Here is a 25,964-nt window from a genome sequence, read left to right on the forward strand (position 1 = left end):
ATTTCAGCCTCCATTGCTGTCTTGGAGGTCAATTTAACACCTGGCTTGTAGCCCACTGCCGTGCAAACACCTTCAGATGGTTTGTGTAAACACTGCTCGCTGCCCTAGGCTTGGAATATGATATCCAATTTCACTTGCTATACAGAATGGATCAGTACATGCCATTCTTCTAATTAGATGATCTGTCCATGCAGAGGTTCGTCTCTGTGCACCTCTTGTTATTTCCAGTTAATTATTGTTATTCCACCACCAGGACACACAGCGTTGAACATTGCGGACATTTCGGCCTAGGAACGTAGCAATCTGTTCGAGTGATAAACCAAGGTCTCTCAGTTCAAGGATTCTGTGCCTCTCAGTTTGCGACAAGTGGCAATAACTGACACATCAATGAACAGGAAGCATCACGCATGATCAGATTTTTGAGGTTTCAAGTGGCTAAAAAAAACTTTGCTTTCAATCTGGCCTTTGTGCTTATCCCACATGCTACAAATTGGGGCTAGGTGGATCAAAATTCAACATCTGCTGATCTTACCAACAACTGCTACTTCCTCGATTTGCGTAACCTTACAGTTTGTCCCTCTTGGTTTTGCATATGTATATATAGACACACATTTTCTTATTTACTTCAAACAGTATATTATCTCCTGACATATCATTAAAGGGAGTCTTTCACCTAATCTGAGCGTTTTAGACCGCTCAGATCAGGTTATAGACTCTTTAACCCTCATTACGATCATACCTTTGTCTTATGTGTCCCTCGCCCAGATAATGAAAATAACACTTTTTAAACTTATGCAAATTACCTTCTGAAGGTGCCCAGGGGCAGCATTACTGGGCGATGTGCCCAGAAAAACACACCTCCAGCCGGCAGACGTCACGAGCGGCACCAGAGGACGGCGGGCTGGGAACTGGCCCGCACCTGCGCACTGCTCTGCCCATTATGGGCAGAGGAACATCCTTTCATATTGCGCATGCGCCGGCCGGCTGTCTTTAGTTGGCCGGCGCATGCGCAATATAAAAAGCTGTTCATCTGCCCATAATGGGAAGAGCAGTGCGCAGGTGCGGGCCAGTTCCCAGCCCGCTGTCCTCTGGTGCCGCTCGTGACGTCCGCCGGCTGGAGGTGTGTTTTTCTGGGCACATCGCCCAGTAACGCCGCCCCTGGGCACCTTCAGAAGGTAATTTGCATAAGTTTAAAAAGTGTTATTTTCATTATCTGGGCGAGGGACACATAAGACAAAGGTATGATCGTAATGAGGGTTAAAGAGTCTATAACCTGATCTGAGCGGTCTAAAACGCTCAGATTAGGTGAAAGACTCCCTTTAAAGGTTGTCCCATGACAAATGCGTACTATTCACAGAAAAGGGGAAAAGTGCTTGATCGATGCAGGTGCTTCTTCTGGTAGCCCTACTGATCATAAGAATGGGGGCCCAGGGTTACTGCATTTTAATAAAGCGTTGGTCATGCTTGCATGCTGCCATTCAGTACAACTCTGAGACTGCTGGAGATAGCCAAGCGCTTATTGAAGTTTTCCCCTCTAAAGGGCTTGTTGCAAGCCATTAGGACTTCAGCCCATTAGTTCTAGGGATTCAAGGGTGCCCCCATGGTTAGCTCCCCATTGATCATGAAGTACTGTTTTATCCCAGTGATCTTATGGTGGGAGAATACCTCTTAAGACAGCCAGGGACACTTTGGAATCTCTGCTCTTCAGAGGATTTCTTACCATAAGTTTTTACTAATCCATTTACATTGTAATGTGGGGGGGTGGGAGAAGTAGTAGACAGGATGTAGGTGGTAGTCATGGTGTTTACAATAGCACAGTTCCCTCCCTCAATCCTAGGTCTGGTGCAGTGATGACGGGTCACACTTGGGATGGTGGGAGTATTAGTTCTCCCAAGTTACACCCTGTGTAGCGTCTCCTGGCTTGTGGAAGGTGGAAATTTTTCCACTTCTCAATGTCCTCTAGATGCAGCCATTTATTTATTTTAATACGGTTCCTCAAATAGCAATTTCCTTGCTATGCAGTTCCCAACTGGTGGATGTACAAATGTCTTAATGGAGGAGAACTCCTAATCACAAGCAGGATGACAGCTGCAAAAGATACTAGACCAGGCTGGAAGTCTAGGGCCATGTTATGTCACGGATGGTGTAACAGAAAACAAGAAGTTACAAATAAGGATCCGACTGGCTTGATCCAAAACTAAGGAACAAAAGGGTGACCCCTATTTAAGCCCTGAAACTCTCCCTGTCTTCTCAGCCCATGCAAAGATCTCTATGATAGAAAATTGCATGCCCTCGTGCCTCAACTGTATGACACCTGAACACCCTATAATAGTGAGGGGACACGACCACCGGCTCCCTACACTTAATACGGAGGGAGTCAGGGTCACCTAGGATCAAGCAAACAGAAAAACACAAATCAATGAACAGACTTATCTGTAGAAGGCTCAGTTGTAGCATCCAGCAGGTACACACTCCAGGAAGTTGTATAAACCGCAAAGTGATGCAGTATGGGAAGGGATTTAAAGGGATGCAATCAGTGCAACTACATGACAGCTGAGAGAGGCTAACGAGATGACCAAACAAAAGAACCTCAAGCAGGAGGTTCTGAAGAACGTCTGTCAGAGCTTCTCAGATGTCTGGTGGTGACAGTACCCCTCCTTCTACAAGTGGACTCCGGACACTCGGAGCCCACCTTCTCAGGATGGGACCTATGGAAAGCCCTGATGAGACGAGTGGCCTTAATATCCGTCACTGGGACCCACATCCTCTCCTCAGGACCATAACCCTCCCAATGAACGAGGTACTGGAGAGAACCAGAGAACCACGGACAACACGAGAATCCACAATCCTAGAGACCTGAAATTCAAGATTACCATCAACCACAATCGGAGGAGGAGGCAAAGACGAGGGTACAATGGGTTGGACATAAGGTTTTAGTAAGGACTTATGAAAAACATTATGGATCTTCCAAGTCTGAGGAAGATCAAGATGGTAGGCAGCAGGATTGACGACGGACAAGATTTTGTAAGGCCCAATAAACTTAGGACCCGACTTCCAGGAGGGAACCTTCAAATTCATATTCTTAGTAGACAATCACACCAGATCACCAACATTCAGGTCCGGACCAGGCACACATCTCTTATTCGCCACACGCTTATATCTCTCACTCATGCTCTTTAGATTATCCTGAATCTTTTGCCAAATAGATGACAAAGACGAGGAGAATCTGTCCTCATCAGGTAAACCAAAAGACCCCTCTCCAGAGAATGTCCCAAACTGCGGATGAAACCCATATGCACCAAAAAATGGTGACTTATCAGAGGACTCCTGATGACGGTTATTTAAAGAAAACTCGGCAAGGGACAAAAAAACACCAATCCTCCTGATTCTCCGCCACAAAACAGCGCAGATATGTCTCCAGATTCTGATTGACGTGCTCCGTCTGGCCATTCGACTGCGGGTGGAAAGCAGAAGAGAATGACAACCGAACCCCCAAGCGAGAACAGAAAGCCTTCCAGAATCTGGAAACAAACTGCGTGCCCCTATCAGAGACTATGTCTGAAGGAATACCATGCAATTTGATCAATAAATGCCTGCGCCAGCATCTTACATTGGGCAAGCCAGGAAAAGGAATGAAATGCACCATTTTGCTAAAACGGTCCACCACCACCAGAATCAGTCTTCCCCGAGGAACGAGGCAGGTCCGTAATGAAGTCCATGGACAGATGTGTCCAAGGACGGGAAGGAATGGGTAACGGAAGGAGAGGACCTGATGGCCGTGAATGAGGGACTTTGGCACGAGCGCAGGTCTTGCAGGCTGCCACAAAACCCTCAACCGACTTATGAAGCGCCGGGCACCAGAATCTCCGAGCGATGAGATCCACTGTGGCTCTACCCCCCGGGTACCCAGCAAGGACAGTATCGTGGTGCTCCTTAAAAACCTTGTGTCTTAAAGTGAGAGGCACAAACAACCTCCCAGGAGGACAAAGATCAGGAGCCTCTGCCTGGGCTGCCTGAACCTCTGCCTCCAATTCAGGATAAAGAGCAGAGACCACCACATCTTCAGCCAAAATGGGACCCGGGTCTTCAAAATTCCCACCTCCCGGAAAACAACGTGACAGGGCATCCGCCTTCACATTCTTAACCCCAGGATGGAACGTGACAACAAAATTAAACCTTGAAAAGAACAAAGACCATCTGGCCTGTCTCGGGTTCAGACGCTTGGCTGACTCCAAGTAGGCCAGATTCTTATGGTCGGTAAACACGGTAATAGGGTGTCTGGCTCCCTCTAGCCAATGGCGCCATTCCTTAAAAGCTAACTTGATGGCCAACAACTCCCTATCACCCACATCGTAATTTCTCTCTGCGGAGGAGAGTTTCTTCGAGAAAAAGGCACACGGTCGCCATTTGGCAGCAGGAGAGGGACCCTGAGACAAGACCGCACCCACACCCACCTCATATGCGTCCACCTCAACTATGAAGGGCAGAGAGATATCAGGTTGTACCAAGATGGGAGCGGAAGCAAAACTCTCCTTGATACTAGAAAAGGCCTTATGCGCCTCTACCGACCAGGAGGAAAAATCTACCCCCTTTCTAGTCATATCAGTGAGTGGTTTAACAGAGGAATAATTCAAAATAAACTTCCTGTAATAATTGGCAAAACCCAAAAAACGCATCAGTGCCTTCTGATTCTCAGGAAGTTCCCACTCAAGCACAGCGCGGACCTTCTTGGGGTCCATGCGAAAACCAGAAGCGGAGAGAAGAAACCCCAGAAATTGAATTTCTGGAACCGCAAACACGCATTTTTACAGTTTAGCGTACAATTTATTCTCCCGCAGGATGAGAAAGACCTGACGTAGGTGGTCCTTATGAGTTTTGAAAAAATCAAAATGTCATCTAGATACACTAATGCAAATTTCCCCATTAAATGATGACAAATGCTGTTCACAAAATGCTGAAAGACAGCTGGAGCATTCATCAAACCAAAAGGCATAACCAAATTCTCAAAATGGCCCTCAGGGGTATTGAAGGCAGTCTTCCATTCGTCTCCTTCTCTGACCCTGACCAGGTTGTATGCCCCTCTTAGATCCAACTTGGAAAAAACTTTAGCCCCAACAATCTGGTTAAACAGGTCCGGGATCAGAGGAAGCTGATAAGGGTCACGAATTGTGATACTGTTCAGCTCCCTGAAATCCAGACATGGTCTTAAAGAACCATCTTTTTTCTTAACAAAGAAAAAAACAGCGGCAACAGGTGACTTCGAGGGTCGTATGTGTCCCTTTCTCAAACTCTCAGAGATATAAGCACGCATAGTGACCCTTTCAGGTTGGGAGAGATTGTATAAACAAGATTTAGGTAGCTTGGCGCCTGGGATGAGATTAATAGGTCAATCGTACTCCCTGTGAGGGGGAATCTCCTGAACACCACTCTCAGAAAACACATCTGAAAATTCTGAGAGAAAAGATGGTACAGTCTTAGTAGAAACCTCTGAAACAGATGTCGTGAGGCAATTCTCTCTGCAAAAGTCACTCCAACCATTAATTTGCCTCGCTTGCCAATCGATGGTGGGGTTATGTTTAGTGAGCCAGGGTAGCCCCAAAACTAGAGGAGTAGGCAACTCGCTTAGGACGAAACATGACACATCCTCAACATGAGTATCACTCACAATCAAACGGATATTGTGAACTATGCCCTTTAACGATTTCTGAGAAAGTGGAACGGAATCAATAGCAAAAACAGGTATGTCCTTTCCCAAAGTGCATACCTGGAAACCATGTGTTATAGCAAATTGATTATCGATGAGATTGACAGCTGCTTCACTATCTACAAAAATCTCACAAAAAATGTTCTTGCTCTTTAGCGCCACCCTTGCAGGTAGAACAAAACGGGAACTACATGCAAACGGAAAACCTTCAATTTCCGCATCAACCTTGCCAATAGTAACAGATGGAAGGTTTTTAGTGGATTTTTTTCTTTTTGTTTCTTTATTATTTTTGTTTTCTTATAAAAAAAAAACTGCCTGAATCTTCTAGAGGGACAAACATTTGCCAAATGATTTATACCTCCACAACAGAAACAAACCCTCCTTTGAGAGCTGAATCTTCTATTGTCAGAGGCAAGCAAACCCAGCTGCATGGGCTCCTGCTCAGAGGGGATTGAGAGAGACTGAGACCCCTGCGCACTGAATGAGACCGCCGCACTGTCCTTGGACTGAGTATGACAGGAAGGAGTGAACTCTCCTCTCTCTCTAAGACGCCTGTCAATACGAACGGCCCGAGACATTGCAGTGTCCAAGGAAGTAGGTCTCTCATGAAAGGCAAATGCATCTTTCAATCCCTCTGAAAGACCATGGCAAAATTGACTAAGGAGTGCAGCATCATTCCAACCAGTATCAGCTGCCCATCTCCGAAATTCTGAACAGTATATCTCTGCGGACTGTTTACCCTGGCATAAAAGACTTAGTCTAGACTCAGCCAGAGCAATACGATCCGGATCATCATATATCTGACCCAGGGCTAAAAAAAATCAATCCACTGAACGGAGGGGCCGTGCCCCCACCGGCAGCGAAAAGGCCCAAGACTGAGCGTTATCCCTGAGCAGCGAGATGATGATCCCCACCCTCTGCTCCTCATCACCAGAGGAATGGGGAAGTAGGCGAAAATGGAGTTTGCAAGCCTCTCTAAAAGAAACAAAATTATCACTACCCCCGGAGATCGTATCCGGGAGCGAGATCTTAGGCTCAGATCAAACTCCATGAACGCATGCTGAACCGGTCACCTGAAACTGAGATACAGTTTTACGGAGATCTGCTACCTCCAATGAAAGACCCTGCATGTGTTCAGTCAAAAGTGAAACCGGATCCATGCTTGAGACGGTTTTGGCGGTTTATAATGTCACGGATGGTGTAACAGAAAACAAGAAGTTACAAATAAGGATCCGACTGGCTTGATCCGAAACTAAGGTACAAAAGGGTGACCCCTATTTAAGCCCTGAAACTCTCCCTGTCTTCTCAGCCCATGCAAAGATCTCTATGATAGAAAATTGCATGCCCTCGTGCCTCAACTGTATGACACCTGAACACCCTATAATAGTGAGGGGACACTACCACCGGCTCCCTACACTTAATACGGAGGGAGTCAGGGTCACCTAGGATCAAGCAAACAGGAAAACACAAATCAATGAACAGACTTATCTGTAGAAGGCTCAGTTGTAGCATCCAGCATTTACACACTCCAGGAAGTTGTATAAACCGCAAAGTGATGCAGTATGGGAAGGGATTTAAAGGGATGCAATCAGTGCAACTACATGACAGCTGAGAGAGGCTAACGAGATGACAAAACGAAAGCAAAACAAAAGAACCTCAAGCAGGAGGTTCTGAAGAACGTCTGTCAGAGCTTCTCAGATGTCTGGTGATGACATGTTATGAGGCTCATAACTGAAGTGTTCTTCTCAGAAACTATACCCTGTACTCCTCTCAGGTCAGCTGCATAAATGGCACGGCAATTCCAGAAGGGCTTAAAGGCTATGTACACATTTGGAGTTATTTTTCTTATGATTGTAATTTACTTATTTTTTGCTAAAAATCATATTTTCAACTGGCCTTTATTAAAAATATTGGGCTGTTCAGTCACAAAAGGTTAAGAGTTTTCCTAACTGTGTGACTGGTACTTTCACTTTTACTTTGTGTCGGTCATCTAATTACCCTTATTTCTGACCTACTGAGAGGTCATAAACACTTATTTAAGCCACATCCTTATCAGCAAGATAAGAACTGAGCTATAAAGGGTTTTCTAATGTCAGAGAGCAGATATAAGGAATCCGTCTGCTTCTCAGATGACGGAAAGGACAAAAAATCCACAGGCAGCTAGTAGAGCATGTCAGCTCTGTACAGAAAAAAGGATTCCATATTGTTAATAAAGACCAATTGAAAAAAATATTTTTAGCTCAAAATAACTATAATGCAATAAATTTAAAAAAATGGCCACCTAAGGTGTACATAGCCTTTAAGGTCTTTTCACATGGACTGATTATCAAACCCTTGTTTCCAATATTCTGCTTGTGTGAAAGGTGCCAGCAATTATCCGATGAACACCCGTTCATTGGGTGATCCTATGCAGTAGATTGTTCAGTCAAAACAACAATCTGCTGCGCTGTAAAAATGATTTTCTGTGTGGACAAGTGATCGCTATATCGATCGCTTGTCCTCACACAGTGGAGGTGATTGCTACATGTAAATGCAGCTCTCATCTCTACTGATCTTGACAGGTATCGGGAACATCTGCTTAGTTCCCAGTAATCTGCCAGATCATTTATGCATGTAAAAGGTACCTAAGACCTAGTCCAAGACCGTGACTTGTGCCTTCTTCTCACAGATACATGCACCCACTGGCAAGGAGGCACAAGCATAGATACTGCTTCCTTCCTGACTTTTTATTTTATTTTATGCACTTGTATATAATGCTTCTATATTCCGCAGCCCTATATTAGCATTATGCTCTCCCCAATGGGGCTCACAAGCTAAGTTTCCTATTAGTATGTTGGAGTGTGGGAGGAAACTGGAGTACCAAGAGGATATAACATACAAACTCCATAAAGGTTTCTAACCTAGGACCCCAGTGCTGCAAGGTACCAGTAGTAACCACTGAGCCACCGTGCTGCCCATCTCAGAGATTCAGTAGAAATCTGCTTCAGCCACCGCAATACACGCCCAAGATGTACAAACCGGATTCCCAAAAAGTTGGGACACTAAATAAATTGTGAATAAAAACTGAATGGAATGATGTGGAGATGGCAAATGTCAATATTTTATTTGTAATAGAACGTAGATGACAGATCAAACGTTTAATCCGAGTAAATTTATAATTTTAAAGGAAAAATACGTTGATTCAAATTTTCACGGTGTCAACAAATCCCCAAAAAGTGTCACGAGGGTGTCAAGAGCCACGTCTGACTCCGTTATACCCGGGGTCAGGAAGTCGCAGCGGGTGGCTGCGCGCTCTATGTCTAAAGATCACGTTGTTTCTTAGTGATTGTTTTCTGTGTTTGCCTTGCAATCCTTTTTGTCTCACTCAGGGATCCGTAGCTTCTCCTCCTCAGCTGTTTCTTGTCTGCCACTCCCAACCTCCTTATATTCTCCTCTCACACTTCTCTAGTTGCCAGTTATAGAGCTTCCTGCCTGGACTTCTATACTGACCCACTGGAGCTGTGAATCCTGGTTGTTGTTCCAGAGTGCTACCCTCCGGATCCCTGTTGGGCTTTTTGTTGTCTCCTGTTGTCGCCCACCTGGGATTATATGTTTAGTCTGTATTGTCTGTCCTCCCCTTGGTGTTTTCCTTTAGAGCTAGTGGTGCGGACTAGTGTTCCCACCGCCCTGTTCACTATCTAGGGCTCATCTTAGGGAAAGCCAGGGTTTTAGGCACGTGATCGGCGTACGGGTGAGGAACCTGTCTAGGGACGTCAGGGCAGCCAGGTGCCAGCCGCAAGGTGAGTCAGGGGTCACCACCTTCCCTCTCACTTGGGCAGGGCCTTCCTCTTTCCCTCCCTCTGTGTCACGTATGTGATAGTCACGCCGATCGTGATATTATAACTGGCCCTTATTTTTTGGGAGAAAAAAAATAATAATTTTTCTCTCTACTTAGAATCCAATATGGATCCTATTGCTGCTTTGGCAAAACAGCTTCAAGGCCTGTCTTTGGAGGTGGCAGGATTGAAGGCGTCTGTCCTCCAACAACAGCAGCAAATGCAGCAGACCGCAAGCCCAGCGGTTGCTATGGGTAACCAGGTTGTTACAGAACCCAAGGTTGTTCTTCCTGACAGATTTTCTGGGGGAAGGGACAAATTTGTGACGTTCCGTGAGGCCTGCAAATTATATTTTAAGCTGCGCCCTTACTCCTCAGGTAATGAAGAACAGCGGGTGGGGATTATTTCCCTGCTTCAGGGGGACCCGCAATCCTGGGCATTCTCGTTACCCCCTGGTTCCCAGGCTCTCCGGTCAGTGGAGGGATTTTTTGGGGCTTTGGGTCTCATATATGATGACCCTGACCGAGTCGCCCTGGCTGAGTCGAAGTTACGGAGACTCCTACAGGGAGATCGGCCAGCAGAGGAATATTGCTCAGAGTTCCGTAGGTGGGCTACGGATACTCAGTGGAACGACCCGGCTCTCAGGAGTCAGTTCTGCTCTGGGTTATCTGAAAGGGTTAAGGATGCGCTGTTGCTGTATGAGACCCCCCTTTCCCTTGATGCTGTTATGTCCCTCTCTATCAGAATAGATAGACGTCTTAGGGAGAGATCGAAAATTCCTGAGCAATTGGTAACCTCTCCCAAGCAGCAGTTAGTCTGTACTGACTTAGATGAGCCTATGCAGCTAGGAGGAACTTCTCGTCAGGTCCGTCCTCCTGAGGTTCGCCGTAGGTGGGGGGCTTGTTTTTTCTGTGGGGGGAGGGGTCATTTCATTAATGTCTGTCCCTCCTTTCTCAAAAACAAAAGACCGTCGGAAAACTACTAACCCCAGGCTGTGCGGAGGATGTCAGCCGGGGGGTATACGTTTCCTCCATACGAACCTCTCAATTTGTGTTGCCAGCGGTTATTGTTTTTGGTGTTAAGACGGAGTCTATTTCTTTTTTTCTAGACAGTGGAGCAGGGGTAAATTTGATAGATGCCCATTTTGCCCGCACTATGGGTTTGTCTCTCTGTACGCTGCAGAGACCTATTCCCATATTCGCTATTGATTCTGCTCCTCTGTCTCAGAGAAACCTCACTCACATTGTCCATAACTTACACCTTCGGGTAGTGGACCACCATAATGAGTGTCTTTCATGTTACGTTCTGGAGGGCCTTCCCTCTCCTGTGGTATTGGGTCTTCCCTGGTTGGTAGCGCACAATCCAGTGGTGGATTGGCAGGCCAGGGAGATATTGGAGTGGAGTGAGCATTGCAGAGAGAATTGCTTAAATAACAATTGCTTAATCGCCTCCATAGCTTCCCTACCTACATTTATTTCGGACTTTGAGGACGTTTTTTCTGAAAAGGGTTGTCAGAAGCTACCACCTCATCGTCCTTATGATTGCCCGGTTAACCTGATTCCCGGTGCAAAATTACCCAAGTCCAGGTTGTATAATCTTTCGGGTCCCGAGAGACAAGCCATGAAAGATTATATCTCCGAGCGTCTGGCTAAGGGACACATCAGACCCTCTTCTTCACCCGTGGCTGCAGGGTTTTTCTTTGTTAAAAAGAAAGATGGGGGCCTGCGTCCTTGCCTAGATTTCCGTGAGCTAAACCGGATAACCATCCGAGACCCATACCCTCTTCCTCTCATTCCTTACCTTTTTAATCAGATTGTGGGTGCTAGGTGGTTCTCCAAACTTGATCTTAGGGGGGCCTACAATCTGATTCGTATCAAGGAAGGGGATGAGTGGAAGACAGCTTTTAACACCCCTGAGGGGCATTATGAAAATTTAGTCATGCCTTTCGGTCTGACCAATGCCCCTGCTGTCTTCCAACATTTCGTTAATGATATTTTTAGTCATCTCATCGGCAGGTTTGTAGTCATATACCTAGATGATATCTTAATTTATTCGGCTGATCTGAAAACACATGAAGTACATGTCAGGCAAGTACTGCAGGTCCTACGGATGAATAAATTATATGCGAAAATTGAAAAATGTGTCTTCGCCGTTCAGGAAATACAGTTCCTGGGATATCTATTATCTGCTTCAGGTTTCCGTATGTATCCTAGGAAGGTCCAGGCAATTTTAGATTGGGATCTTCCTGAGAACCTTAAAGCTCTACAACGGTTTTTGGGTTTCGCAAATTTCTATAGAAAGTTCATTAAAAATTATTCAGTGATCGTTAAACCCCTTACTGACATGACTAGGAAGGGGACTGATTTTTCTAAATGGTCTGACGCCGCTAAAATTGCATTTTCCTCTGTAAAAGAGAGGTTTACCTCGGCACCTGTACTAATTCAACCTGATGTCTCCCAGCCTTTTATTGTTGAAATAGATGCGTCAGAGGTGGGAGTGGGGGCTGTATTGTCTCAGGGTCCGTCTCCTGGCAAATGGCGTCCTTGCGCTTTCTTTTCCAAAAAGTTATCTACAGCAGAAAAGAACTATGATATTGGAAATAGGGAACTGTTGGCGATTAAACTGGCGTTTGAAGAGTGGCGTCACTTCTTAGAGGGAGCAATCCACCCCGTCACGGTGATTACGGATCACAAAAACCTTCTGTACCTAGAATCGGCTAAGCGTCTCACCCCTAGACAAGCTAGGTGGTCGCTATTCTTTACCAGATTTAACTTTGTAATCACCTATCGTCCTGGGGCAAAAAATACCAAGGCAGACGCATTATCTCGTAGTTTCCCTGGAGGGGGTAATGTTAGTGATCCGGTACCTATTTTACAAAGAGGAGTGGTTGTCTCTGCTGTACACTCTGTTCTAGAGGGAAAGGTGTTAGAGGCCCAGGGGGACGCCCCGGCCTCTTGCCCCTCAGAGAAATTGTTTGTACCGTTAAACCTGCGTCTTGAATTATTAAAGGAACATCATAATTCGGCACTTGCTGGGCACCCGGGTAGTAAAGCAACCTTGGAGCTATTGTCTCGTCGTTTTTGGTGGCCAAGGTTGCGTCAGGATGTAATGGATTTCGTGTCTACTTGTTCTACTTGTGCACGCGCGAAAGTCTCTCATACACGTCCAGCAGGGTCTTTATTGCCACTTTTCATCCCCAATAGGCCATGGACACATCTGTCAATGGATTTCATCACTGACTTACCGTTGTCTGCGGGTAAAACAGTTATCTTGGTGGTAGTAGTAGACAGGTTTAGCAAAATGGTACACTTTATTGCGCTACCCGCACTTCCTAATGCTAAGACTCTTGCTCAGGTGTTTATCAGTGAAATCGTGAAGCTTCACGGGGTCCCTTCCGATGTGGTTTTGGATCGGGGAACCCAGTTTATTTCTAAGTTTTGGAAAGCTTTTTGTTCCCGTTTGGGGGTACACTTGTCCTTCTTCCTCAGCTTTCCATCCTCAGTCGAATGGACAGACTGAGCGTACCAACCAAAACCTAGAAACATATTTAAGGTGTTTTGTGTCTGAAAACCAAGAGGTGTGGTCATCATATTTACCGTTAGCCGAGTATGCCATAAATAATCGCTGTCAGGAATCCACTGGCAAGTCACCATTTCTTGGTGCATACGGTTTTCATCCCCAATTTTGTACTTTCAAAGAGGGGGGGTCTTCTGGGGTTCCCGAAGAGGAACGGTTTTCTTCATCTCTTTCATCGGTATGGCAGAAGGTGCAAGCTAACTTGAAAAATATGAGTGGTAAATATAAATGCATGGCCGATAAGAAACGGTCGCCAGGTCCGGACCTAGGAGTGAATGACTATGTGTGGTTGTCTACTAGGAATATTAAGTTGAAGGTTCCCTCTTGGAAACTGGGCCCTAGGTTCATTGGTCCTTATAAAATAGTAGCCGTCATTAACCCTGTGGCTTTTCGCCTGGAGCTACCTCAGACTTTTAAGATCCATAACGTCTTCCATAAGTCGTTACTCAAGAAGTATTTTCCACCTCTAGAACCATCACCGCTGCCACCTCCTCCTGTTATTGTGGATGGTAATCTGGAGTTTCAAATATCCAGAATTGTTGATTCTCGTCGGGTCCGCCGCTCTCTTCAGTATCTGGTGCATTGGAGGGGTTACGGTCCCGAGGAAAGAATGTGGGTTCCAGCGTCAGAGGTAAACGCCAACAGGTTAATTCAGGCTTTCCATGCCTCTCATCCTGAGAGACCTGGTCCTGAGTGTCCGGAGGCCCCTCGTGAAAGGGGGGGGTACTGTCACGAGGGTGTCAAGAGCCACAGTCTGACTCCGTTATACCCGGGGTCAGGAAGTCGCAGCGGGTGGCTGCGCGCTCTATGTCTAAAGATCACGTTGTTTCTTAGTGATTGTTTTCTGTGTTTGCCTTGCAATCCTTTTTGTCTCACTCAGGGATCCGTAGCTTCTCCTCCTCAGCTGTTTCTTGTCTGCCACTCCCAACCTCCTTATATTCTCCTCTCACACTTCTCTAGTTGCCAGTTATAGAGCTTCCTGCCTGGACTTCTATACTGACCCACTGGAGCTGTGAATCCTGGTTGTTGTTCCAGAGTGCTACCCTCCGGATCCCTGTTGGGCTTTTTGTTGTCTCCTGTTGTCGCCCACCTGGGATTATATGTTTAGTCTGTATTGTCTGTCCTCCCCTTGGTGTTTTCCTTTAGAGCTAGTGGTGCGGACTAGTGTTCCCACCGCCCTGTTCACTATCTAGGGCTCATCTTAGGGAAAGCCAGGGTTTTAGGCACGTGATCGGCGTACGGGTGAGGAACCCGTCTAGGGACGTCAGGGCAGCCAGGTGCCAGCCGCAAGGTGAGTCAGGGGTCACCACCTTCCCTCTCACTTGGGCAGGGCCTTCCTCTTTCCCTCCCTCTGTGTCACGTATGTGATAGTCACGCCGATCGTGATAAAAAGTTGGGACAAGTAGCAATAAGAGGCTGGAAAAAGTAAATTTGAGCATAACGAAGAGCTGGAAGACCAATTAACACTAATTAGGTCAATTGGCAGCATGATTGGGTATAAAAAGAGCTTCTCAGAGTGGCAGTGTCTCTCAGAAGCCAAGATGGGTAGAGGATCACCAATTCCCACAATGTTGCGCAGAAAGATAGTGGAGCAATATCAGAAAGGTGTTACCCAGTGAAAAATTGCAAAGATTTTGCATCTATCATCATCAACTGTGCATAACATCATCCGAAGATTCAGAGAATCTGGAACAATCTCTGTGCGTAAGGGTCAAGGCCGTAAAACCATACTGGATGCCCGTGATCTCCGGGCCCTTAAACGACACTGCACCACAAACAGGAATGCTACTGTAAAGGAAATCACAGAATGGGCTCAGGAATACTTCCAGAAACCATTGTCAGTGAACACAATCCAACGTGCCATCCGCCGTTGCCAGCTGAAACTCTACAGTGCAAAGAAGAAGCCATTTCTAAGCAAGATCCACAAGCTCAGGCGTTTTCACTGGGCCAGGGATCATTTAAAATGGAGTGTGGCAAAATGGAAGACTGTTCTGTGGTCAGACAAGTCACGATTCGAAGTTCTTTTTGGAAATCTGGGACGCCATGTCATACGGACCAAAGAGGACAAGGACAACCCAAGTTGTTATCAACGCTCAGTTCAGAAGCCTGCATCTCTGATGGTATGGGGTTGCATGAGTGTGTGTGGCATGGGCAGCTTGCATGTTTGGAAAGGCACCATCAATGCAGAAAAATATATATTCAGGTTCTAGAACAACATATGCTCCCATCCAGACGTCATCTCTTTCAGGGAAGACCCTGCATTTTTCAACAAGATAATGCCAGACCACATTCTGCATCAATCACAACATCATGGCTGTGTAGGAGAAGGATCCGGGTACTGAAATGGCCAGTCTGCAGTCCAGATCTTTCACCTATAGAGAACATTTGGCGCATCATAAAGAGGAAGGTGCAACAAAGAAGGCCCAAGACGATTGAACAATTAGAGGCCTGTATTAGACAAGAATGGGAGAGCATTCCTATTTCTAAACTTGAGAAACTGGTCTCCTCAGTCCCCAGACGTCTGAGTGTTGTAAGAAGAAGGGGAGATGCCACACAGTGGTGAAAATGGCCTTGTCCCAACTTTTTGGGGATTTGTTGACACCATGAAATTCTGATTCAACATATTTTTCCCTTAAAATGGTACATTTTCTCAGTTTAAACTTTTGTTCCGTGATTTATGTTCTATTCTGAATAAAATATTAGAAGTTGGCACCTCCACATCATTGCATTCAGTTTTTATTCACGATTTGTATAGTGTCCCAACTTTTTTGGAATCCGGTTTGTATGTAAAGACATAGTAAAGGCAAACAGTAGGGTATTCTCTTGTAAATGTAGACGTGTGGTAAGTCATATTGATAACACTAAATATTAACCAGTAATCCACTAGTAATGTCCTAGTTGGATACTACAATAAAACTGTATTTGCCATTAAACCCTGGCTGCATCTCTTGCTGTAATTACAAAGTCCACTTTGCTACATCTGACAAACGTCACTCTGCTGTACTTTATGTAGGGTTTATCAATGACGTAAAGACTGAGTTTAATCCTGTGTGATTCTACAGTAATGAAGCTTTTTCTGTATGTGGTTAGACACTAATATCACAAGAACTCGGGCTTGATTCACATACAGTGGATATAAAAAGTCTACACACCCCTGTTAAAATGTCAAGTTTCTGTGCTGTAAAAAAATGAGACAAAGATAAATCATTTCAGGACGTTTTCCACCTTTAATGTGACCTATAAACTGTACCACTCAATTGAAAAACAAAGTGAATTCTTTTAGGTAGAGAGAAGAAAAAATATAAAAATAAAATAATATGGTTGCATAAGTGTGCACACCCTTAAACTAATACTTTGTTGAAGCACCTTTTGATTTTATTACAGCACTCAGTCTTTTTGGGTATGAGTCTATCAGCATAGCACATTTTGACTTGGCAAGATTTGCCCACTCTTCTTTGCAAAAACACTCCAAATCTGTCAGATTGCGAGGGCATCTCCTGTGCACAGCCCTCTTCAGATCACCCAACAGATTCTCAATCGGATTCAGGTCTGGGCTCTGGCTGGGCCATTCCAAAACTTTAATCTTCTTCTGGTGAAGCCATTCCTTGGTTGATTTGGATGTATGCTTTGGGTCGTTGTCATGCTGAAAGATGACGTTCCTCTTCATGTTCAGCTTTCTAGCAGAAGCCTGAAGGTTTTGGAACTGTTCATAATTCCCTCTAGCTTAACTAAGGCCCCAGTTCCAGCTGAAGGAAAAAAAAAACAGTCCCAAAGCATGATGCTGCCACCACCATGTGTCACTGTGGGTATGGTGTTCTTTTGGTGATGTACAGTGTTGTTTTGCGCCAAACATATCTTTTGGAATTATGGCCAAAAAGTTCAACCTTGGTTTCATCAGACCATAACACCTTTTCCCACATGCTTTTGGGAGACTTTATATGCGTTTTTGCAAAATGTAGCCTGGCTTGGATGTTTTTCTTTGTAAGAAAAGGCTTTCGTATTGCCACTCTACCCCATAGCCCAGACATGTGAAGAATAAGGGAGATTGTTGTCACATGTACCACACAGCCAGTACTTGTCAGATATTCGTGCAGCTCCTTTAATGTTGCTGTAGGCCTCTTGGTAGCCTCCCAGATCAGTTTTCTTCTAGTCTTTGCATAAATTTTGGAGGGAGGTCCAGTTCTTGGTAATGTCACTGTTGTGCCATATTTTCTCCACTTGATGATGACTGTCTTCACTGTGTTCCATGGTATATCTAATGCCTTGGAAATTCTTTGTACCCTTCTCCTGACTGATACCTTTTAACAATGAGAACCCTCTGATGCTTTTGAAGCTCTCTGTGGACCATGGCTTTTGCTGTGGGAAGCGACTAAGAAAATTTCAGGAAAGAATATCTAGAGCAAGTTGAACTTTATTTGGGGTTAATCAGAGGCACTTTAAATGATGGCAGGTGTATGCTGACTCCTATTTAACATGATTTTGAATCGGTGTTTGGTCAGTGATTTCCATCAGTGATTGTGAGCCAAAACCAGAAGTGGAGCCTCCACAGACATAAGGTATAAGGGAAAGATCTGCACCTGTTCTGTGGTTAGATCTGCACCTGGTTTTGGCTCAAAATCACTGATAGAAATAACTGACCAAACACTGACTGTGTGAATGAAGCCTAATTCTGAACACAGCTACATCCCCAGTTATAAGAGGGTGTGCATACTAATGCAACCACATTATTTTAGTTTTTTTGTTTTCTTCCCTTCACTTAAAAGATTTCAGTTTGTTTTTCAATTGAGTGGTACAGTTTATAGGTCACATTAAAGTTGGAAAAAGTTCTGAAATGATTTATCTTTGTCTCATTTTTTACAGCACAGAAACCTGACATTTTTACAGGGGTGTGTAGACTTTATTTGTTTTGTATATCAGTTATATCTACACAGTTGTCTTCTACTTGAGCCGGATGATATTTTCTTCACTGGATTTTTGTGTTCTGCGCAAGAAAACATTTTGTGCCGTCGGTTGCCAAAACATCTTCCATGGGGAAGCATGGATCCAGTTTGGGCATCAGTTTCCCTCCAGGGTTTTAACTACACCAGAGGGACATAAAACCAGATCACCAGACTTAAGTGAAGGGGACAAAGTAGTTGATTTCATAAGGATGATAGGCTATTATCTTTTGTACTATGCAGTGCTGACTTGGCGTATTGTAGCTTGTGGTCAAGAGGGTTTAGTATGTAATGGAATCCCTGTAATATTATGGAGGATGTGCATTTCATAGTAAGCATATTTGCTAATGACAATGTATTAATGTGAATATTCATTAACTTTTGTCTGCATGTTCTTTTACCAATCTCTCTTTACAGAAGTATGGTGTACGTGCCAGCAGCCAGCAGTGCAGTGAAGCAGGGGATATATGCGCCATTTGTCAGGCAGATTTTAAAGATCCCATTATCTTAATATGTCAGGTAATACTCTCAAGATAATCTACATCGAGAGCTATTGGACCCCGCTTTGTGCCATAAAGGCTATGTACACCTTCGGAGGCAATTTTTTTGAGGATTACAGGTTACTTATTTTTGGCTAAAAATTATTTTCCAATTGGCCTTTATTAAAAATATTGAAATGGTCTGTCACTAAGGATTAACTGTTTTTCTAACTGTGTGACTGGTATTTTCACTTTGTGCCGGTCATCTAATAAACTTTATCTCTAAACTACTGAGAGGTCATAATAAGATAAGAACTGAGCTATAATATGAGTGTTTATAATGTCAGAGTAGAGATAAGGAGTCTGTCTGCTCCTGGTCTGACGGAAAATACATAAAATCCAAAGGGTGCTTCTAGAGCATGTCAGCTCTGTACAGAAAAAAGGACGCCATATATGTAATAAAGACCAATTTAAAAAATTATTTTTAGCTCATAATAAGTACAATGCAATCATTTAAAAAAATTGCCCCCAAAGGTGTACATAATCACACTCATTTCAGACTGCCATTTCCTGAACTGTTTTTCATAGTTGGTCCATGAAGATTGATATTCTGGAACAAAATGTCTTAAGTTAAAGAGGAACTATTATCTGGCATATGATCACAGTAATGAGCAAACAGCCAAAAAAGAATCATCTCAGCCCAGATCAAGGCAGAGCTCGATTTAAAGAGGACCTTTCATCTGGCAAAACATTGTGAACTAAGTATCATGATATATACAGCGGCGCCCAGGGATCTCACTGCACTTACTATTATCCCTGGGCGCCGCTCCGTTCTCCCGCTATGCCCTCCGGTATCTTCGGTCACTTGGTTATGTTAGGCGGAGACTTAGGGGACTTGGTTATAGTAGGAGGAGTCTGCCCTTGTTCTCCTGGGCGTCTTCTTCTCCCAGGCTGTAGCGCTGGCCAATAGCAGCGCAGAGCTCACAGCCTGGGAGTTTTTTTTCTCCCAGGCTGTGAGCTCTGTGCTGCGATTGGCCAGCGCTACAGCCTATGAGAAAGAGACGCCCAGTCTCCTCCTACTATAACCAAGTGACCGAACATACCGGAGGGCATAGCAGGAGAACGGAGCGGCGCCCAGGAATAATAGTAAGTGCAGTGAGATCCCTGGGCGCCGCTGTATATATCATGATACTTAGTTCACAATGTTTTGCCAGATGAAAGGTCCTCTTTAAATCGAGCTCTGCCTTGATCTGGGCTGAGATGATTCTTTTTTGGCTGTTTGCTCATTACTGTGATCATTGCTCCTTCACCCTTAGAGCATTTACACTGCTAATGACTGGCAGATTTCTGATTAGCCGAGGGGATTTGGGGGCGACTAATGATAACCATTCAGTCAGGTAGATTCATTCAAACGATTTATCACTTTTTGTTTGTTCGCAGCAGATTATTATTACATTTAATGATTATTTCCCAAATTCAGACTGTTATACCAAATGATACTCGCTCAATCTAATAGGTTTTTTTACTCCCGGCTTTTTGTATATGAGGACAGTGAGATAGTATAATATGATATCTTTAGTGGGTCTCAGAGGCAGCATATGCCAAAATGATAGTATTAAGCTGATCACACACATTGGATGCTGATTTTGGTGGGACTGTCACGGCTGTGTCATGGTTTGGTGGTAGTGGACCGTGAAACTTGTGCCGTGCATGCTTGTTGCCAGTGGCAACATGTTGTTTTAGTCTGGTGTTCCTTCCCATTTTGGTGTGTACAGGGTTAAGGTGTGTGCAAAGTAGAGCTGGGTGTGGCCTCATGGCTCTTCTTATGTTGGAGTTGTGAGCTTGAGGTCAGTTGTTTGTCTGCCTTTGTAGGAGAAGGAACTTTGCTCCTCTCTGGATGTTTCACCTGTCCATGTGGGCCTCCTTGTGGAACATCAAGGTCTTTAGCGATGTCACCACGATGTCTTCCCTTTATTCTCTCTGTTCTGTACCCTTCCTTACATTTTGGTGTGGGTTTATGTTTTGGATGTGTTGTAATGTCTTTTTTGGTGTTCCATGTCTGGTATGTTTGGTGTTGTTATCCAGCATGGTTACTAGACATCTCCCGTGTCTATTTTACCTCCAGAAGGGGGTGTTGGGGTTCCCCGGAGGGGGAATCGCAAATCAGCGTGCAGCTCTGCTGGGGCCGACATGCATCCTGTCCGCATGGGAGTCCGTTCTTCATCGTTGCCGCTGCAGGAACGTGCAAGTTGTTTCTGGGCTCTTACCTGCAGATGCAGTAGCTGTGCACTGCCTGCCTTTCCCTGCATCTAGCCCGGGTGAAACTTCTGTTCATCCGTGTCTGGGATGAACAGCTCATCTCAGCCCTTTCCCTATTTTGAGGGATTATCAGGGCGACTCGGGGTCCTAGGTTTCCTGGGTATGAGCCATCCTAATATCCAGGTCTGCTCATACAGTGAGGAGTTAGGGCGAGGATTGGGGATGCAATAGGAGGTGATCTTATCCCTTATCCCGACCCCAGGCCTAGTTGTATTCTTGTATACCCACCTTATTGTGACAGGGACTGAGTGACCATTTGATTTGTAGGGGGGTCTCACAACTCTCCCCGATGGAAGATTTTAGTGGTGATAAGAATAGGGGTTGTTCGATTTTAATAAGCCTGATCCTTCAATTCTCAGGTAAGTCACCGCCAAAGGTGTGATTATATGATTATATTCTTTATTGTTACCTAGACTACTCAAAGTTTGTAAATTCTCTTTTATGAAGATTTTTGTTTTGTTTTTCTTCTTCCTATCTCGTAGCACGTGTTTTGTGAAGAGTGCCTGTGTCTGTGGTTTGACAGAGAGAAAACTTGTCCCCTCTGCCGTTCTGTAGCTGTGGAAACGCTTCGCTTATGGAAGGATGGCTCCACATCTGCTCACTTCCAGGTGTACTGACTGACACAGTCGAATGGAGCAAGCTACTACATCACAACCAGTGTTGGCCAAGCAGCATCATCCTCCCAGCACCTTGAATACAACTTGTGTGATCCTCAGTCTAACTTCTTATGTCTCTTAGGTTTCCCATATATACCTCTATTGTCATCCCAATGCAACACATAGAGGTGTCCCATGCAGATGATGCTTAATCATTAATGGCTTAATGAATGTGTTTAATATGAAGGGATTAAAATACTGAATCTTGAACATGATGTATAAACATTCCTGATTAAGACAAACATCTAGACAGTGTCCGTGCTTGCTTTATCCTATAATGAACATGTTCTGACCAAATTACTAGAACAACATTTTTGCAAAATAAATGGAGTATGAATATGATCCATGCAATCTAGGATTGGAAAACTACTAAACTGAAGCAAACAATTTAGTAGAGTGTGGAAAATATTCACTGTCAAAACCCATGATCACAAATAAAAAAAGTTTCAGAAGTCCAAATGGCAGATGTTTCAAGTGGTTTTCTTTGACTTTTTTGGTTTTTCTGTGTCTGCGTGAGCTCCCGTCCAGACCTACGTAGCACTAATAGGATCGCATCATATTATATTGATTTATAATGCTATGTGAGACATTATTCACACAGTCAGTGTTCGGTCAGTAATTTCCACCAGTGATTTTGAGCCAAAACTAGGTGCAGATCTTTTCCTTAGACCTTATCACTGTGTAGGCTCCAATCCTGGTTTGGCTCACAATCACTGATGGAAATCACTGACTTGTGAAAGGCCTCTAACTCTAAGGCTGGTTTCACACGGGTGTTGTGGGAAAAGATGCGGGTGCGTTGCGGGAACATGCGCGATTTTTCCACACAAGTGCAAAACATTGTAATGCGTTTTGCTCGCACGTGAGAAAAATCTGCATATTTGGTACACTAACTCGAACTTCTTCACAGAAGTTCGGGTTTGGGTTAGGTGTTGTGTAGATTGTATTATTTTCCCTTATAACATGGTTATAGGGAAAATAATAGCATTCTTAATACAGAATGCACAGTACAATAGGGCTGCAAGGGTTAAAAAAAAAAAAAATGTACTCACCTTAATCCACTTCTTCGCGCAGCCTGGCTTCTCTTCTGTCTTCATCTGTGAGGAAAATAACCTTTGATGATGTCACTGCGCTCATCACATGGTCCATCACCATGGTGATAGATCATGTGACGAGCGCTGTGACGTCACCACAGGTCCTTTTCCTACTGCACAACAAAGACGAAGACAGAAGAGAAGCCGGGCTGCGCGAACAAGTGGATTAAGGTGAGTTACATTTTATTTTAATTTTTTTAACCCCTCCAGCCCTATTGTACTATGCATTCTGTATTAAGAATGCTATTATTTTCCCTTATAACCATGTTATAAGAGAAAATAATAATGATCGGGTCCCCATCCCGATCGTCTCCTAGCAACCGTGCGTGAAAATCGCACCACATCCGCACTTGTTTGCGGATGCTTGCAATTTTCACGCTGCCCCATTCACTTCTATGGGGCCTGCGTTGGTGAAAATTTCACAAAATAGAGCATGCTGCGATTTTCACGCAACGCTCAAGTGATGCGTGAAAATCACCGCTCATGTGCACAGCCCCATAGAAGTGAATGGGTCCAGATTTAGTGAGGGTGCAATGCGTTCACCTCATGCATTGCAACTGCACTGAAATCTCGCCCGTGTGAAAGAGGCCTAAGAGTTCTGGAATGTATTGTATAACACTGACATAATGCTGTCAGTGTTATTCAATACATTGCAGAACTCTAAGGGTTACATAGCATCATAAATCAATATAATGCTATGCGATCCTATCAGTGCTACGTAGGTCAGGACAGGACCGCTTGCAGACACACACTGCGAATTCAGCACATTGAACTCACTTGTGTGAAACCAGCCTTAGACTCCCTGCAGCCAAGCTAATCTGCTAAATGAAAGGGTGGAGGTGCACCTTTAAGTATCATATCTACATAATTGTTTACTAATACACCGTATTGCATATATGGCTGTGAAATTGTATGAGCAACAGAAGAGAAGTGATCAAAAAAAGCTTAAAAAATGCTCACTAAACAATTTAGCATTAAAGGGGTTGTCTCATCTTAGACAATCGGTGCGAGGGCATATCACTAGGATATGCCCACATTATCTTATAGCGGTGTATATTATAGCGCTCCCAGCGGTGGGACCCGCATCTATCTCCTAAACGTAACCCCGCAAAGTGGTGGCTGGAGGACTCGGGTCCTGCTGCCACCACCAAGCACTCTCCCCATAGAAGTGAATCGTGGCCACTGCTCCCATTCATTTCTAGAGGCCGACGGAAATAGCCCCGCCAGCGCTTGGCGGCCCCATAGAAATGAATGGAGGAAGGCTGTGCATTGGGTTCTGTTCTCGATGTAGTCCCGCTGGAACCCGCACCTAGTGATATGCCTCTATTGTCTGAGATGATACAACCCCTTTAAAGACATTTCCTGGAGTAAAATATTGATGACCTACCCTCAGGATAGGTCATGAATATATTATCAGTGGGGCTGGCTTCCGGCACACCCTCCAATCACCTGTTTAAGGAAACCTCTTCCTAGACCAGTGACATCATGTTTATCGGTCACATAGCCTATGTGCAGTTCTATTCAAGTGAAAATGTGCTATATTTGATGGCTAGATGAACCCCATACATGAAGGGATCATTTTTAACGACCGTTTCTTAGAAAGGCATCAGTGAAAAAAATTTAAAACAGACAGTTTTTTTCTGTTTTTAACAGCCATTTTTTTCACAGTTCTGTCAATGCAGCCCTAGCATGGTCAAAACTGCTGATATTCTCTTTAAGGAATTCATACCCCCCTTCTTCAGCTTCCATACTAGACATATAGGTAAACAGAACGTTTTTATGAATTGCTCTGCTGACATCTTTTAATGCCACCTGGAGTAAAGTGTTATCATACCACATATTGTAGAACAAATTTTTACATTTAGGACATGTTTGGACCTTAAGTGGGTTGCCTGCAAGAAAGCAATACCGACGTGTTATTTTTAAAGATAGTGGCAAACTTAAATTTTTTTTGAAGCATTTAAACCTTGTTAAATGAACATAAAGTACTTGTAGCTATGACTAAACATTGAAAGGGATCAGCATATATAGCACTTGTCACGACCCCTGTCTGAGGTTATAGTTATTGGTCCAATGCCTGTTTTTAAAGGGCCAAACATTGACTTTTAGGTTACTCATCCAATAAGTGTGACTAGAGAGGCAGCCTTTATCCTCTTTAATGAGGCCTTATTCACATATCAGTGATTTTCATCAGTTATTGTGAGCCAACCACAAGTGGCGCCTCCCCGGAGATAAGGTATAATGGAAAGATTTTCACAAATTCTGTGTTTTTTGACCCGCTCGTGGGACTTGACCAAAGCAACCTACACATTCAAGGTACTGCTGTTTGAGTGTTAATCCAAGGATCAGTCAGGGATCCCTCTAGGCTCATAGACAAGCTTGTATATTTCTAAATCAGAGTTGACTGATTGTATCCATTGTTGTTTGGTGGGAGTCGTGGTGGTCTTCCAATTTAGAAGGATGGTTCTCCTTGCATAGTACACAAGTAACCTGTATAATCGTCTACCATATTTAGTGTGGATAATCTTGTTAACTAGTCCCAAAAACCTATTAGCGTGCAAGCATCTGGAAAACCAATTTTAGTATTTTTTTATAAGCATGCACTTCCGCCCAGAAGCTCTGTATAACCAGGCACTGCCACACCATGTGAACAAAGCAGCCACTCTCGTGCCCACATCTTGTACATTGGGGACTGGGTAGTTTATGCATCTTAAACCATACCCTATGTACCCATTTCAACTGTATAAGTTGGTCTCTGGCGCTAACAACTGTGGACCTCCATGTGTGGCTTAGTTCTCTCACATAAGAGTCCTCCAAATCCACTACGTTATTGTGTTTCCATTTGAACAACCAATAAATAGATGCCAATAGAATAATATGTGTGTCAAACTAAGAGAAAACCCATTGTATCTCACACAAATAGTATAACTCAATCTTTATCAATTAAAAGAGGATAATACATACATAATAGAAAAAAATGTGATTTCATATAGTAGTAGTAGTGCAGGAGGATACTGTGACAAGTACAAAAAAACACCATCCGTCCTCACAATGTAAATACCTATGGTAAAGTTAGGCTAGGTCACAAAATTGCACACCTAAAATACTGCGATATAATTGTAAAAATACATATATACCCACACAGGTGATAAGCAATTATATACCTGACCTCATGTCAACATATCATCATGTTCATTGCAATACTGTTGCATAAAAGTCAGCATGGGATCTCAACTAATTACAATGTATCAACAATATACTGACATAAGTGCAACCCAAATGCAAAGGACAATGAGTGAAAGAGAGGACATAATAACAGCCAATACTAACCAGGAGAGGAAAGAGGATGATGGCACCAACCCGATGTGCGTTTCGCCTCGCTTCTTC

The 25,964-nt window shown here is 44.1% G+C and overlaps 1 protein-coding gene across 1 annotated transcript in view; it reads left to right on the forward strand.

The window, feature by feature from the left end:
- Positions 1-21,932, forward strand: part of RNFT2 (ring finger protein, transmembrane 2) — a 95,973-nt gene extending 74,041 nt beyond the window's left edge. The window contains exons 9-10 of the mRNA XM_044275814.1: positions 18,450-18,551; positions 21,313-21,932. Of these exons, the coding sequence (XP_044131749.1) occupies positions 18,450-18,551; positions 21,313-21,447 (237 nt within the window). The 3' untranslated portion in view covers positions 21,448-21,932. The remainder of the gene's footprint in view (positions 1-18,449; positions 18,552-21,312) is intronic.
- The last annotated feature ends 4,032 nt before the right edge of the window (positions 21,933-25,964 follow it).

Source organism: Bufo gargarizans, chromosome 1 (genome assembly GCF_014858855.1).
Source record: "Bufo gargarizans isolate SCDJY-AF-19 chromosome 1, ASM1485885v1, whole genome shotgun sequence".
NCBI classification, from domain to species: domain Eukaryota; kingdom Metazoa; phylum Chordata; class Amphibia; order Anura; family Bufonidae; genus Bufo; species Bufo gargarizans.